The sequence below is a fragment of the Malania oleifera genome, chromosome 10 (genome assembly GCF_029873635.1).
Source record: "Malania oleifera isolate guangnan ecotype guangnan chromosome 10, ASM2987363v1, whole genome shotgun sequence".
Lineage (NCBI taxonomy): Eukaryota > Viridiplantae > Streptophyta > Magnoliopsida > Santalales > Ximeniaceae > Malania > Malania oleifera.
The window spans coordinates 90041353-90055743 of NC_080426.1; the positions used below are offsets into that span (position 1 = coordinate 90041353).

The window sequence follows — 14391 nt, forward strand, 5'->3', positions numbered from 1 at the left end:
AGGTAAGCTCAGATTTGGTTTCTTAGGGAGGATTTCTTGTAGGGAAATCAGAGAGAACAATAGGAAGAAACTAGGGTTATTCGCACGTGCGAAGAGGGGGTTTCTTGGGTATTTATTTCTGCCGATTTAATATAGTATCTCTGGACGTGAGTTTCTGCCTGTAGGCCAATTTTTGGATGAACCAAGTAAATGTGTTTTTGTGGATTGTGATTTTGTGATTGACATATTTATGCTTTGCTGAATACTATTTGGTGAACATATATTTTTTTTTATCAGGTTTAGTACACACTCAGCGTCAAAATAAATAGGTTTATGTTTAGGTGTGATTGTGGTTGATGCCTAGATTAAAATCTGAAAATTGAATTAGCAATCAGCTGGTTATACACACAACAACTATATTGACTCTGACTGAGAAAAATGAAATCTGATGTATTGGTGCAGGTAACTGTTGATGTATTGGGAAGAACAGAGATCTTAAAGGTTCATGGTGGCAATAAGAAATTTGATGGTGATGTATCTTTGGATGTGATAGCAATGAGAACGCCTGGTTTCAGTGGGGCAGATCTGGCAAACCTCTTAAATGAGGCTGCCATATTGGCTGGTCGTCGTGGGAAGACAGCAATCTCATCAAAAGAGATTGATGATTCAATTGATAGGATTGTGGCTGGAATGGAAGGAACAGTTATGAGTGATGGGAAGAGCAAAAGTCTGGTGGCATACCATGAAGTTGGCCATGCTATTTGTGGGTAAGAGAGAACATTTCTGCTGTTAATGTTTCTAGAAAATTCAGATAGTTAAACCTTTCTAATATTCTATCTGCACATCCAATGCCATGATGCAAATATTATTCAATGGTAGATAATTGGGACATTATATTCCTTTAACTTGGTCCAGCCCTTTTAAAAATTTTGCTCACCTGCATAATAGTACCAGGAAGGTTTGATTTAGCTGAAGATTGTTTTTTTTTTCTTTTCTAAAATCATTTTATGGTTTTTGGGAAGCCTGAAAAAAAGTTGGATGACAGTCCAAAATCGAGTTTGGAGAACAAAATCAATCAATTGAAATTGGCACTCTAATTGTATTTGTGTAATAGGTAAGGATTATGCATTCTTAGCAGGGACATCTGTGTGATATTGTCAAACCTCATATTGTCAAATGCACAAAACCTGCCCATCTTTTGGGTGCAAATTACTTTTTTTTTTTTTAATATTTGATGTTCTATAAAGTCTGAGCAGCAATATTAAATGCACAAAACCTACCAAGACATGTCCGCTTTTAGAGTTTTATTTTATGCAAAGTATAAATTTTTTAATATTTGATGGTCTGTAAAATGTGAGGCAGCATTCGATGCTTTTGTCTAGGCATCATTTTGTCAATGCATTAAGTTCTAGCCTGTGAGTACGTAATCTCATTTTTTATCCAACTCATTTGCCCCAACTTGCTTCTAACAACAACTACGCCCACCACACCAAAACAAAAAGGAAAAACAAGGTTTAAATACATTATTTTTATTTTTTCTTAGCTAGTGCTTTATGTCTTGGTTATTGCGACAATCATCTCTCTCTCTCTCTCTCTCTGTTTTTCTTTCTTTATTTGGGGGGGGGGGGGGTGACAGTTCTTCATGCACGGTGCTGAGTCATTATAATTAACTAATAGAACCTGGATTTGCTTATTTTCCCGCCATCAAATATCATAGATGTAATGATGATGATGCATATTCTTATTTGATATATGCACTGGTGCATCTGGTGCATGTGCTTAGCATCTTTGTGCCAAATGCGAATTTCTTTAGTCTGATAATGAACTTATATTTGACAGTGGTAGAAAGGAAAGTGAATTTAGTAATTTTGGCCATCAAGAATTTCCACTGCATTCTACCATTAATTTTCATCATTGTAGCAAGTTGTTTGATCGTATTAAATTTCTGAAGTTTAATCTTTCTCCTCAAATGTAGCTTTATGACTAATAAATAAATGATTATCAATTAAATTACATTCTCTCTTTTGTTAATTAACCGCCTTTTCATATGTTGACTGTTTTAGTGTTTTTGTAGTGCAGTGACATGGTATATGTTTGTTAATATGATTCGCTTCATGAGTTAATAAAATAACTCCTGCTTCATTTTTTGCTGTTCTGCAGAACTTTTGACTCCAGGACATGATGCTGTTAAAAAAGTCACCCTTATTCCCCGTGGTCAGGCACAGGGTCTAACATGGTTCATTCTAGCTGATGACCCTACCCTTATCTCCAAGCAGCAACTTTTTGCAAGAATTGTTGGTGGACTTGGTGGTAGAGCTGCCGAGGAAGTGATCTTTGGTGAACCTGAGGTGACAACAGGTGCAGCTGGTGATTTACAGCAGATCACGGCTTTGGCCAAACAGGTGAATTAGCTTTTCTATGGCCAAGTTTATGAATATCAACCCACTGCCAACTTTGGCCCTTTACATGTTTGGAAGAGATTCAATATAAAAAACAAGTTTTGGGTTTTGTTTTTAACCCATTTTTAATTCAAAATTGACTTATAACTCACTTAAATAGAGTCAAAAAGAGATATGGAGTCCGAAGGGCAGGGGGGGTTTCTTTGGTGCTTGAGAGATGGAAAAGATAGGGCCCCACAAGTTTTTAATTTGCCGCCGAGGAATTCAAACGAAAGGGAATGAGGGCATTTCTATCTCTTGAATTGGGTTTGAATCAATATTGATGCTACTTCCTATTTAGGAGATTGTGCATGGGTTTGTCATCCTCCGCATTATTGTCCCTCCTAGAATCAATAGCATTTTGTCGGAATACTTCCTGTCTTTTTAGTCCTATAAATAAAGTACTATAGCTATTGGACTCTTACAGTCTTCAACTATGGAGTTCCTTTGCACTTGCATGTATTTGTATTCTTTTATCATCTGTGGGATTGTGGCTGTACATATAGGACTCCTTGAGGGCCCAAGGTTCTAGGTTCTATTCCCACCTAGCGTTGAGGATTGTATGCTAGCATTGACTGCTATTGACCCCATTGTTCGTTCAGTGGGGCTTCAATTTTCACTGAACTTACTATATGTTTTGCACGTAGGAATGAAATGAAACCAAATTATGCAGGTCTTTTATTCAATGCCATTTCTATCCCACTCCATTGAGCGAACCAAACTTGACTTTAAAGAATATGATCTTTTTGCTTGAGGATGGTTACCACATTTGGAATGTCTAAGATTGGCCCATGGTCACTAATGGACTCATCAGCTCAGAGTGGCGATGTCATCATGAGAATGATGGCGAGGAATTCAATGTCAGAAAAGCTTGCAGAAGACATCGATACTGTTGTGAAGAGGATATCAAGCAATGCGTATAAGATAGCATTGAGCCACATACAGAACAATCGTGAAGCAATTGACAAGATTGTGGAGGTCCTTCTGGAGAAGGAAATAATGACTGGAGATGAGTTCAGGGCAATTCTCTCAGAATTTGTTGAAATACCAGCTGAAAATTGGGTCCCTCCTCCAGTACTAGCTCCGGTCACTGTGTAAGCAACATTAGTCACCAATATTTGGCCTGAATTTGGCTCTCTCTCTCTCTGACTGGAGATGAGTTCAGGTCATAAACTATTTCATAATAAATAGTTTATGACTAAAAATACATAACAATAGTCACCTATATTTGGCCTTATTTATAAAATAATTAAAATTTTAATTTACACACAAAAAATTTGTGTGTAAAAAATTATCAAAAATTAATTTTAAATACAATTGATTAAATAATTAATAATTAATATTTTATTAATTCCCGTGATTATTTATATTCATAAATTATTTAAGTTTTATATTTTAACATAATCAAATCATATATATTTATAAAAAAATCATTATCTCATGTATACATCCAATAAAATGGAAGAGAATTTTGTGAATATATACATGGGATAATGATTTTCTTATAAATATATATGATTTGATTATGTTGAAATATATGAACTTAAATAATTTGTGAATCTAAATAATGATTATCATGAGAATTAATAAAATATTAATTATTAATTATTTAATAAATTATATTTAAAATTTAAATTAATTATATTTACTTTTTTATTCTTTATGTATAATGGAGAACTTTTTCAAATAAAAAGGGATCGTTAAAAGATAATAAAAAAAAATTCAAAATTGGATTGCTCCCCACGTAATCGAAATTAGGTAAAGCCCCTTATAGTACTTGTTGAGAGAGCGAGAGAGCCCTTGTGCCAACATGCGTCGTGCCGCATCAAGAGAAAGCCTACGGTGGAGGATTCTATCCCCGGGCGTATTGCGACTCTATCGACCCCACTTGTGGTGAAGATGCGGTCGTTTATTAGTGACCACAACGATACAAAATTGAGCGTCGTGAGAAAGCTCTGGGACCTCTTTGATCGGGAGGCTTTAGAGAGCGTCAACCGCAGTAAGAGGGGCATTGAACCATGACTTGAGAATGAAGATAAGAGTTCTTCCTGTGAAATAATTAGGGTTTCTTTCTTAGAGATATTTTTGGGTAAAAAGTTTTATTCTCGTGGATGTATTGAGAAATATTTCATGTTAATTCAACTTGCTGATTTTGCTTGTCACTTTTTAATTCAAGTGCATCAAAATTTGATATTAAAGTTTTTTAATATGTTTCCAATTAGAAGTTATGAAGAAGAAGAAGAAGAAGAAGATATAGTGTTTCTTGTTGATGATTGAACATTGAACATCTTCTTTATGCTTCAATCGAGCCCTCCTGTGTCGCCTCTAGGGTCAGATTAATGTAATATAAACAAATTAAATGACATTAATTTGAACCATACAATAAAAGGTTTAGTTTACTGACATTTACTTATGATTAATGTAATATAAACAAAGAATTTTCGACCCTAGAGGCACAGGAGGACTAGATTGAAGCATAAAGAAGATGTTCAGTGTCCTATTATCAACAAGCAACACTATTTCTTCTTCTTCTTCTTCACAGCTTCTAATTGAGAAAATATTAAAAAACTTTAATATCAAATTTTGATGCATTTGAATTAAAAAAGGGCAAGCAAAATCAGCAAGTTGAATCAACATGAAATATTTCTCACTACATCCAAGCGAATAAAACTTTTTACCCAAAAAAATCTTCAAGAAAGAAACCCTAATTATTCCGCATGAAGGACTCTCATCTTCATTCTCAGGTCATGATTCAATGCCTCTCTTACTGCGGTCGGCACTCTCCGAAGCCTCCCGATCAAATAGGACCCGGAGCTTTCTCGCGATGCTCAGTTTTGCGTCGCCGTGGTCACAAATAAACGACCGCATCTTCACCACGAGTGGGGCCGACGGAGTCGCAGTACGCTCGGGGACAGAGTCCTCCACCGTAGGCGTTCTTTTGATGCGGCATGTTGGCGTGGGGGCTCTCTCGCTCTCGTTCTCTCAATGAAAACTGTAAGGGGATTTATCTGATTTCGATTACGTGGGAAGCAATCCAATTTTGAATTTTTTTTTTCAAATCTTTTAACGCTCCCTTTTTATTTGAACAAGTTTTTCATTATACATAAAGAATAAAAAAAAAAGCAAATACAATTCATTTAATTTTAAATATAATTGATTAAATAATTAATAATTAATATTTTATTAATTCTCATGATAATCATTATTTACATTCACAAATTGTTTAAGTTCATATATTTCGACATAATCAAATCATATATATTTATAAGAAAATTATTATTTCATGTATACGTCCAATAAAATGGAAGAGAATTTTGTGAATATATACATGGGATCATAATTTTATTATAAATATATGCGATTTGATTATGTTGAAATATATGAACTTAAATAATTTGTGAATGTAAATAATGATTATCATGAGAATTAATAAAATATTGATTATTAATTATTTAATAAATTATATTTAAAATTAAATCAATTGTATTTATATTTTTTATTCTTTACTTTTTTATTCTTTATGTATAGTGGAAAACTTTTTCAAATAAAAAGGACCGTTAAAAGATTAAAAAAAAAAAAAAAATTCAAAATTGGATTGCTCCCCACGTAATCGAAATTAGATAAATCCCCTTACCGTACTCGTTGAGAGAGAGAGAGAGTCCTCGTGTGAACATGTGCCGTGCTGCATCAAGAGAATGCCTCCGGTGGAGGATTCTGTCCCCGGGCGTATTGCGACTCTGTCGACCTCGCTTGTGGTGAAGATGCGGTCGCTTATCAGTGACCACGACGACGCAAAATCGAGCGTTGTGAGAAAGCTCTGGGACCTCTTTGATCGAGAGGCTTCGGAGAGCGTCAATCGCAGTAAGAGAAGCATTGAACCATGACCTGAGAATGAAGGTGAGAGTTCTTCATGTGAAATAATTAGGGTTTCTTTTTTGGAGATTTTTTTGGGTAAAAAGTTTTATTCACGTGGATGTATTGAGAAATATTTCATGTTGATTCAACTTGCTGATTTTGCTTGTCATTTTTTAATTCAAATGCATCAAAATTTGATATTAAAGTTTTTTAATATTTTTTCAATTAGAAGTTATGAAGAAGAGGAAGAAGATATAGTGTTGCTTGTTGATGATAGAACATTGAACATCTTCTTTATGCTTCAATCTAGCCCTCATGTCCTGCCTTTAGGGTCAGATTAATGTAATATAAACAAATTAAATGACATTAATTTGAACCATACAATAAAAGGTTTAGTTTACTTACATTTACTTATGATTAATGTAATATAAACAAAGAATTTTCGACCCTAGAGGCACAGGAGGACTAGATTGAAGCATAAAGAAGATGTTCAGTGTCCTATCATCAACAAGCAACACTATTTCTTCTTCTTCTTCTTCTTCTTATTCTTCACAGTTTCCAATTGGGAAAATATTAAAAAACTTTAATATCAAATTTTGATGCATTTGAATTAAAAAATGACAAGCAAAATCAGCAAGTTGAATCAACATGAAATATTTCTCAATACATACACGCGAATAAAACTTTTTACCCAAAAAAATCTCCAACAAAGAAACTCTAATTGTTCCGCAGGAAGGACTCTCATCTTCATTTTTAGGTCATGGTTCAATGCCTCTCTTACTGTGGTCGACCCTCTCCGAAGCCTCCCGATCAAAGAGGTCCCGGAGCTTTCTCGCGACGCTCGATTTTGCGTCGCCGTGGTCACGAATAAACGATCGCATCTTCACCACGAGCGGGGCCGACGGAGTCACAATACGCCCGGGGACAGAGTCCTCTACCGTAGGCGTTCTCTTGATGCGGCATGTTGGCGCGGGGGCTCTCTCGCTCTCTCAACGAGTACTGTAAGGGGCCTCTCACTCTCTCAATGAGTACTATAAGGGGATTTATCTGATTTCAATTACGTGGGAAGCAATCCAATTTTGAATTTTTTTTTTTTAATCTTTTAACGCTCCCTTTTTATTTGAACAAGTTTTCCATTATACATAAAGAATAAAAAAAAAAAAAAAAGTAAATATAATTCATTTAATTTTAAATATAATTGATTAAATAATTAATAATTAATATTTTATTAATTCTCATGATAATCATTATTTACATTCACAAATTATTTAAGTTCATATATTTCAACATAATCAAATCCTATATATTTATAAGAAAATCATTATCCCATGTATACGTCTAATAAAATGGAAGAGAATTTTGTGAATATATACATGGAATAATAATTTTCTTATAAATATATACGATTTGATTATGTTGAAATATATGAACTTAAATAATTTGTGAATGTAAATAATGATTATCATGGGAATTAATAAAATATTGATTTTTAATTATTTAATAAATTGTATTTAAAATTAAATCAATTGTATTTACATTTTTTATTCTTTATTTTTTATTCTTTATGTATAGTGGAAAACTTTTTCAAATAATAATGGACCATTAAAAGATTAAAAAAAAAATTCAAAATTAGATTGCTCCCCACGTAATCGAAATTAGATAAATTCCCTTACCGTACTCGTTGAAAGAGAGAGAGTCCTCGTGCCAACATGTGCCGTGTTGCATCAAGAGAACGCCTACGATGGAGAATTCTGTCCCCGGGCGTATTGCGACTCTGTCGATCCCACTTGTGGTGAAGATGCGGTCGTTTATCAGTGACCACAACGACGCAAAATCGAGCGTCGCGAGAAAGCTCTGAGACCTCTTTGATCGGGAGGCTTCGGAGAGCGTCGACCGCAATAAGAGAGGCATTGAACCATGAACTGAGAATGAAGATGAGAGTCCTTCCTACGGAATAATTAGGGTTTCTTTCTTGAAGATTTTTTTGGGTAAAAAGTTTATTCGCTTGAATGTATTGAGAAGTATTTCATGTTGATTCAACTTGCTGATTTTGTTTGTCCTTTTTTAATTCAAATGCATCAAAATTTGATATTAAAGTTTTTTAATATTTTCCCAATTAGAAGCTGTGAAGAAGAAGAAGAAGAAATAGTGTTGTTTGTTGATGATAGGACACTGAACATCTTTTTTATGCTTCAATCTAGCCCTCATGTGCCGCCTCTATGGTCAAATTAAAGTAATATAAACAAATTAAATGACATTAATTTGAACCATACAATAAAAGGTTTAGTTTACTCACATATACTCATGATTAATGCAATATAAACAAAGAATTTCCGACCTTAGAGGCACAAGAGGACTAGATTGAAGCATAAAGAAGATGTTCAGTGTCCTATCATCAACAAACAACACTATTTCTTCTTCTTCTTCTTCACAGTTTTTAATTGGTAAAATATTAAAAAACTTTAATATCAAATTTTGATGCATTTGAATTAAAAAAGGATAAACAAAATCAGCAAGTTGAATCAATATGAAATATTTCTCAATACATCCAAGCGAATAAAACTTTTTACCCAAAAAAATCTTTAAGAAAGAAACCTTAATTATTCTGCATGAAGGACTCTCATCTTCATTCTCAGGTCATGGTTCAATGCCTCTCTTACTGCGGTCGGCGCTCTCCGAAGCCTCCCGATCAAAGAGGTCCCAGAGCTTTCTCGCGACACTCAGTTTTGCGTCGCCGTGGTCACGAATAAACGACCGCATCTTCACCACGAGCGGGGCCGACGGAGTCGCAGTACGCCCGGGGACAGAGTCCTCCATCGTAGGCGTTCTCTTGATGCGGCATGTTGGCGCGAGGGCTCTCTCGCTCTCTCAACGAGTACTGTAAGGGGCCTCTCACTCTCTCAATGAATACTGTAAGGGGATTTATCTGATTTCGATTACGTGGGAAGCAATCCAATTTTGAATTTTTTTTTTTAATCTTTTAACGCTCCCTTTTTATTTGAACAAGTTTTCCATTATACATAAAGAAAAAAAAAAAAGCAAATACAATTCATTTAATTTTAAATATAATTGATTAAATAATTAATAATTAATATTTTATTAATTCTCATGATATTCATTATTTACATTCACAAATTATTTAAGTTCATATATTTCGACATAATCAAATTATATATATTTATAAGAAAATTATTATTTCATGTATACGTCCAATAAAATGGAAGAGAATTTTGTGAATATATACATGGGATAATAATTTTCTTATAAATATATACGATTTGATTATGTTGAAATATATGAACTTAAATAATTTGTGAATGTAAATAATGATTATCATGGGAATTAATAAAATATTGATTATTAATTATTTAATAAATTATATTTAAATTTAAATCAATTGTATTTATATTTTTTATTTTGTACTTTTTTATTCTTTATGTATAATAGAAAGCTTTTTCAAATAAAAAGGACCGTTAAAAGATTAAAAAAAAAAAAAATTCAAAATTGGATTGCTCCCCACGTAATCGAAATTAGATAAATCCCCTTATTGTGCTCATTGAGAGAGAGAGAGAGAGAGTCCTCGTGCGAACATGTGCCGTGCTGCATCAAGAGAATGCCTCCGGTGGAGGATTCTGTCCCCGGGCGTATTGCGACTCTGTCGACCCCGCTTGTGGTGAAGATGCGGTCGCTTATCAGTGACCACGACGACGCAAAATCGAGCGTTGTGAGAAAGCTTTGGGACCTCTTTGAACGGGAGGCTTCGGAGAGCGTCAACCGCAGTAAGAAAAGCATTGAACCATGACCTGAGAATGAAGATGAGAGTTCTTCATGTGGAATAATTAGGGTTTCTTTTTTGAAGATTTTTTTGGGTAAAAAGTTTTATTCGCGTGGATGTATTGAGAAATATTTCATGTTGATTCAACTTGCCGATTTTGCTTGTCATTTTTTAATTCAAATGCATCAAAATTTGATATTAAAGTTTTTTAATATTTTTCCAATTAGAAGTTATGAAGAAGAAGAAGATATAGTGTTGCTTGTTGATGATAGAACACTGAACATTTTCTTTATGATTCAATCTAGCCCTCATGTGGCGCCTCTAGGGTCAGATTAATGTAATATAAACAAATTAAATGACATTAATTTGAAACATACAATAAAAAGTTTAGTTTATTAACATTTACTCATGATTAATGTAATATAAACAAAGAATTTCCGACCCTAGAGGCACAGGAGGACTAGATTGAAGCATAAATAAGATGTTCAGTGTCCTATCATCAACAAACAACACTATTTCTTCTTCTTCTTCTTCACAGCTTCTAATTGGGAAAATATTAAAAAACTTTAATATCAAATTTTGATGCATTTGAATTAAAAAATGACAAGCAAAATCAGCAAGTTGAATCAACATGAAATATTTTTCTCAATACATCCAAGCGAATAAAACTTTTTACCCAAAAAAATCTTCAAGAAAGAAACCCTAATTATTCCGCATGAAGGACTCTCATCTTCATTCTCAGGTCATGGTTCAATGCCTCTCTTACTGCGGTCGGCACTCTCTGAAACCTCTCGATCAAAGAGGTCCTGGAGCTTTCTCGCGATGCTCGGTTTTGCGTTGCCGTGGTCACGAATAAATGACCGCATCTTCACCACGAGCGGGGCCGACGGAGTCGCAGTACGGCCGGGGACAAAGTCCTCCACCTTAGGCATTCTCTTGATGTGGCGCGGCGGCATGTTGGCATGGGGGCCCTCTCGCTCTCTCAACGAGTACTGTAAGGGGGCTCTCACTCTCTCAATGAGTACTGTAAGGGGATTTATCTGATTTCTATTACGTTAGGAGCAATCCAATTTTGAATTTTTTTTTAATCTTTTAACGTTCCCTTTTTATTTGAACAAGTTTTCCATTATACACAAAGAATAAAAAAAGTAAATACAATTGATTTAATTTTAAATATAATTGATTAAATAATTAATAATCAATATTTTATTAATTCCAATGATAATCATTATTTACATTCACAAGTTATTTAAGTTCATACATTTCGACATAACCAAATAATATATATTCATAAAAAAATCATTTTCTCATGTATACATCCAATAAAATGGAAGAGAATTTTGTGAATATATACATGAGATAATGATTTTCTTATAAATATATATGATTTGATTATGTTGAAATATATGAACTTAAATAACTTGTGAATGTAAATAATGATTATCATGAGAATTAATAAAATATTGATTATTAATTATTTAATAAATTGTATTTAAAATTAAATCAATTGTATTTACTTTTTCTTTTATTCTTTATGTATAATAGAGAACTTTTTCAAATAAAAAGTGATCGTTAAAAGATAAAAAATTAAAATTAAAAATTAGATTGCTCCCCACGTAATCGAAATCAGATAAATCCCCTTACAATACTCATTGAGAGAGAGAGAGAGCCCTCGTGCCAATATGCGCCGCGCCGCATCAAGAGAACGCCTACAGTGGAGGATTCTGTCCCTGGGCGTATTGCGACTCTGTCGGCCCCGCTTGTGGTGAAGATGTGGTCGTTTATCCGTTACCACGACGACGCAAAATCGAGCGTTGCGAGAAAGCTCTGGGACCTCTTTGATCGGGAGGCTTCAGAGAGCGTCGACCGCAGTAAGAGAGGCATTGAACCATGACCTGAGAATGGAGATAAAAGTTCTTCGTGTGGAATAATTAGGGTTTCTTTCTTGGAGATTTTTTTGGGTAAAAAGTTTTATTCGCGTGGATGTATTGAGAAATATTTCATGTTGATTCAACTTGTTGATTTTGCTTGTCATTTTTTAATTCAAATGCCTCAAAATTTGATATTAAAGTTTTTTAATATTTTCCAAATTAGAAGTTGTGAAGAAGAAGAAGAAGAAGAAATAGTGTTGCTTGTTGATGATAGAATACTGAACATCTTCTTTTATGCTTCAATCTAGCCCTCTTGTGTCGCCTCTAGGGTCAGATTAATGTAATATAAACAAATTAAATGACATTAATTTGAACCATACAATAAAAGGTTTAGTTTACTCACATTTACACATGATTAATGTAATATCAATAAAGAATTTCCGACCCTAGAGGCACAGGAGGGCTAGATTGAAGCATAAAGAAGATGTTCAGTGTCCTATCGTCAACAAGGAACACTATTTCTTCTTCTTCTTCTTCTTCTTCTTCACAACTTCTAATTGGGAAAATATTAAAAAACTTTAATATCAAATTTTGAGGCATTTGAATTAAAAAAAGACAAGCAAAATCAGTAAGTTGAATCAACATGAAATATTTCTCAATACATCCATACGAATAAAACTTTTTACCCAAAAAAATCTCAAAGAAAGAAACCCTAATTATTCCACAAGAAGGACTCTCATCTTCATTCTCAGGTCATGGTTCAATGCCTCTCTTACTGCAGTCGGCGCTCTCCGAAGCCTCTCGATCAAAGAGGTCCCGGAGCTTTCTCGCGACGCTCGGTTTTGCGTCGTCGTGGTCACGGATAAACGACCGCATCTTCACCATGAGCAGGGCCGACGGAGTTGCAGTACACCCGGGGACAGAGTCCTCCACCTTAGGCATTCTCTTGATGCGGCGCAGCGGCATGTTGGCGTGGGGGCTCTCTCGTTCTCGCTTTATCAATGAGTACTGTAAGGGGGCTCTCACTCTCTCAATGAGTACTGTAAGGGGATTTATCTGATTTCTATTACGTTGTGAGCAATCCAATTTTGAATTTTTTTTTTTAATCTTTTAACGTTCCCTTTTTATTTGAACAAATTTTTCATTATACATAAAGAATAAAAAAAGTAAATACAATTGATTTAATTTTAAATATAATTAATTAAATAATTAATAATCAATATTTTATTAATTCCCATGATAATCATTATTTATATTCACAAATTATTTAAGTTCATATATTTCGACATAATCAAATCATATATATTTATAAGAAAATCATTATCCCATGTATACGTCCAATAAAATGGCTCTCAGTAAGTGTCGACGTCGTCAAATGGAACTTTCATCCATATTAAAAATTGCATACAAAGTAAAATAAGTGTCATATATATATCAATGGAAAAATAATACATAACTATTAATAAAATAAAGAAGTGTTGAGTTATGCTAGATAGTCTTTTAAATTTTTCATTAATGAAATTAAAACACATTAGGCAAATAAAGCCACCATACACTACAAGAAAAATGCATTTTAGAAAGAACCACAGATGGAAGTATGAGCCTCGAACAAGGTAGTGTCCATAAGATGTCTCAAAGTAACTTAAGGCTTAAGGCATTTTAGAAAGAATCAATTACACAATTGGTACTTTCTATTGAATGTTTTTCAACACTATTTCTTAAATTTAGAAGTGCACTCATGGGCATAAGTGCAATGTCATTAGAACAAAATTATAGCAATAATCCCAAAGAATGTTTTTAGTTGAAGGAAAAAATATTCTTTAAATGAATTGTCCCAAAATTGGTTCTTCCATTGATACGTACAATTATCACTACAAAGATGAGCAAACCATACCCTCATTTAAATAATTACTAACTCATTTTTGCAACCAAAAAGTTCCTCGAACTAATTGTCAAGGCATAAGAGTTCAACTAACTCATCTCAAACTCAAATTTGGACAACAATGACCAGAAACGGTGAAAATCCAGTAGCAAAATTCTCATCCACAATTTTATTTTTTTTTGTTTTTTTTTTGGGGGGGGGGGGGGGATTACAAGGGCGGTGTCTCATTAAATAAGGAACTCAAAAGAAGTAATGAACAAGACGAAAGAATGTACCGAACGAAGTGTCAAATAAGATTGCCATGGGTGTGGCAAGGCCCAATACAAACAAACAAGCGACTATTTTAAAAAAACTAAAAATAAGATCCATTGTGGTCTACTTTGTGCATCGAGGTGTCCTTTGTCCTTCTATTATGACATGTACAAATAAACCAAAAAGGCTTGTTAACACATTCTAGTGCCATAATTTCACATGCATTACACTCCCCTATGCTGCCAAAATCCATAGGAGCCCTAATCTCCCATCTTCTTTGCTCCAAATAAAATAGAAGGGACTAGGCCAAAAAATTGAAATGAATCAAATCTTTCATCT

General features: G+C 34.0%; 1 protein-coding gene and 1 pseudogene across 1 annotated transcript; both read left to right on the plus strand.

Moving 5' to 3' along the window:
- The window catches only part of LOC131166772 (ATP-dependent zinc metalloprotease FTSH 8, chloroplastic-like), a 58555-nt pseudogene extending 56041 nt beyond the window's left edge, over positions 1-2514 (plus strand).
- On the plus strand, positions 535-3515 carry LOC131166773 (ATP-dependent zinc metalloprotease FTSH 2, chloroplastic-like). Its single transcript, XM_058125344.1, has 4 exons — positions 535-746; positions 1819-1913; positions 2140-2381; positions 3201-3515. Exons 1-4 carry the CDS (start codon positions 535-537, stop codon positions 3513-3515), a joined length of 864 nt encoding a protein of 287 aa, XP_057981327.1.
- Positions 3516-14391: the final 10876 nt, after the last annotated feature.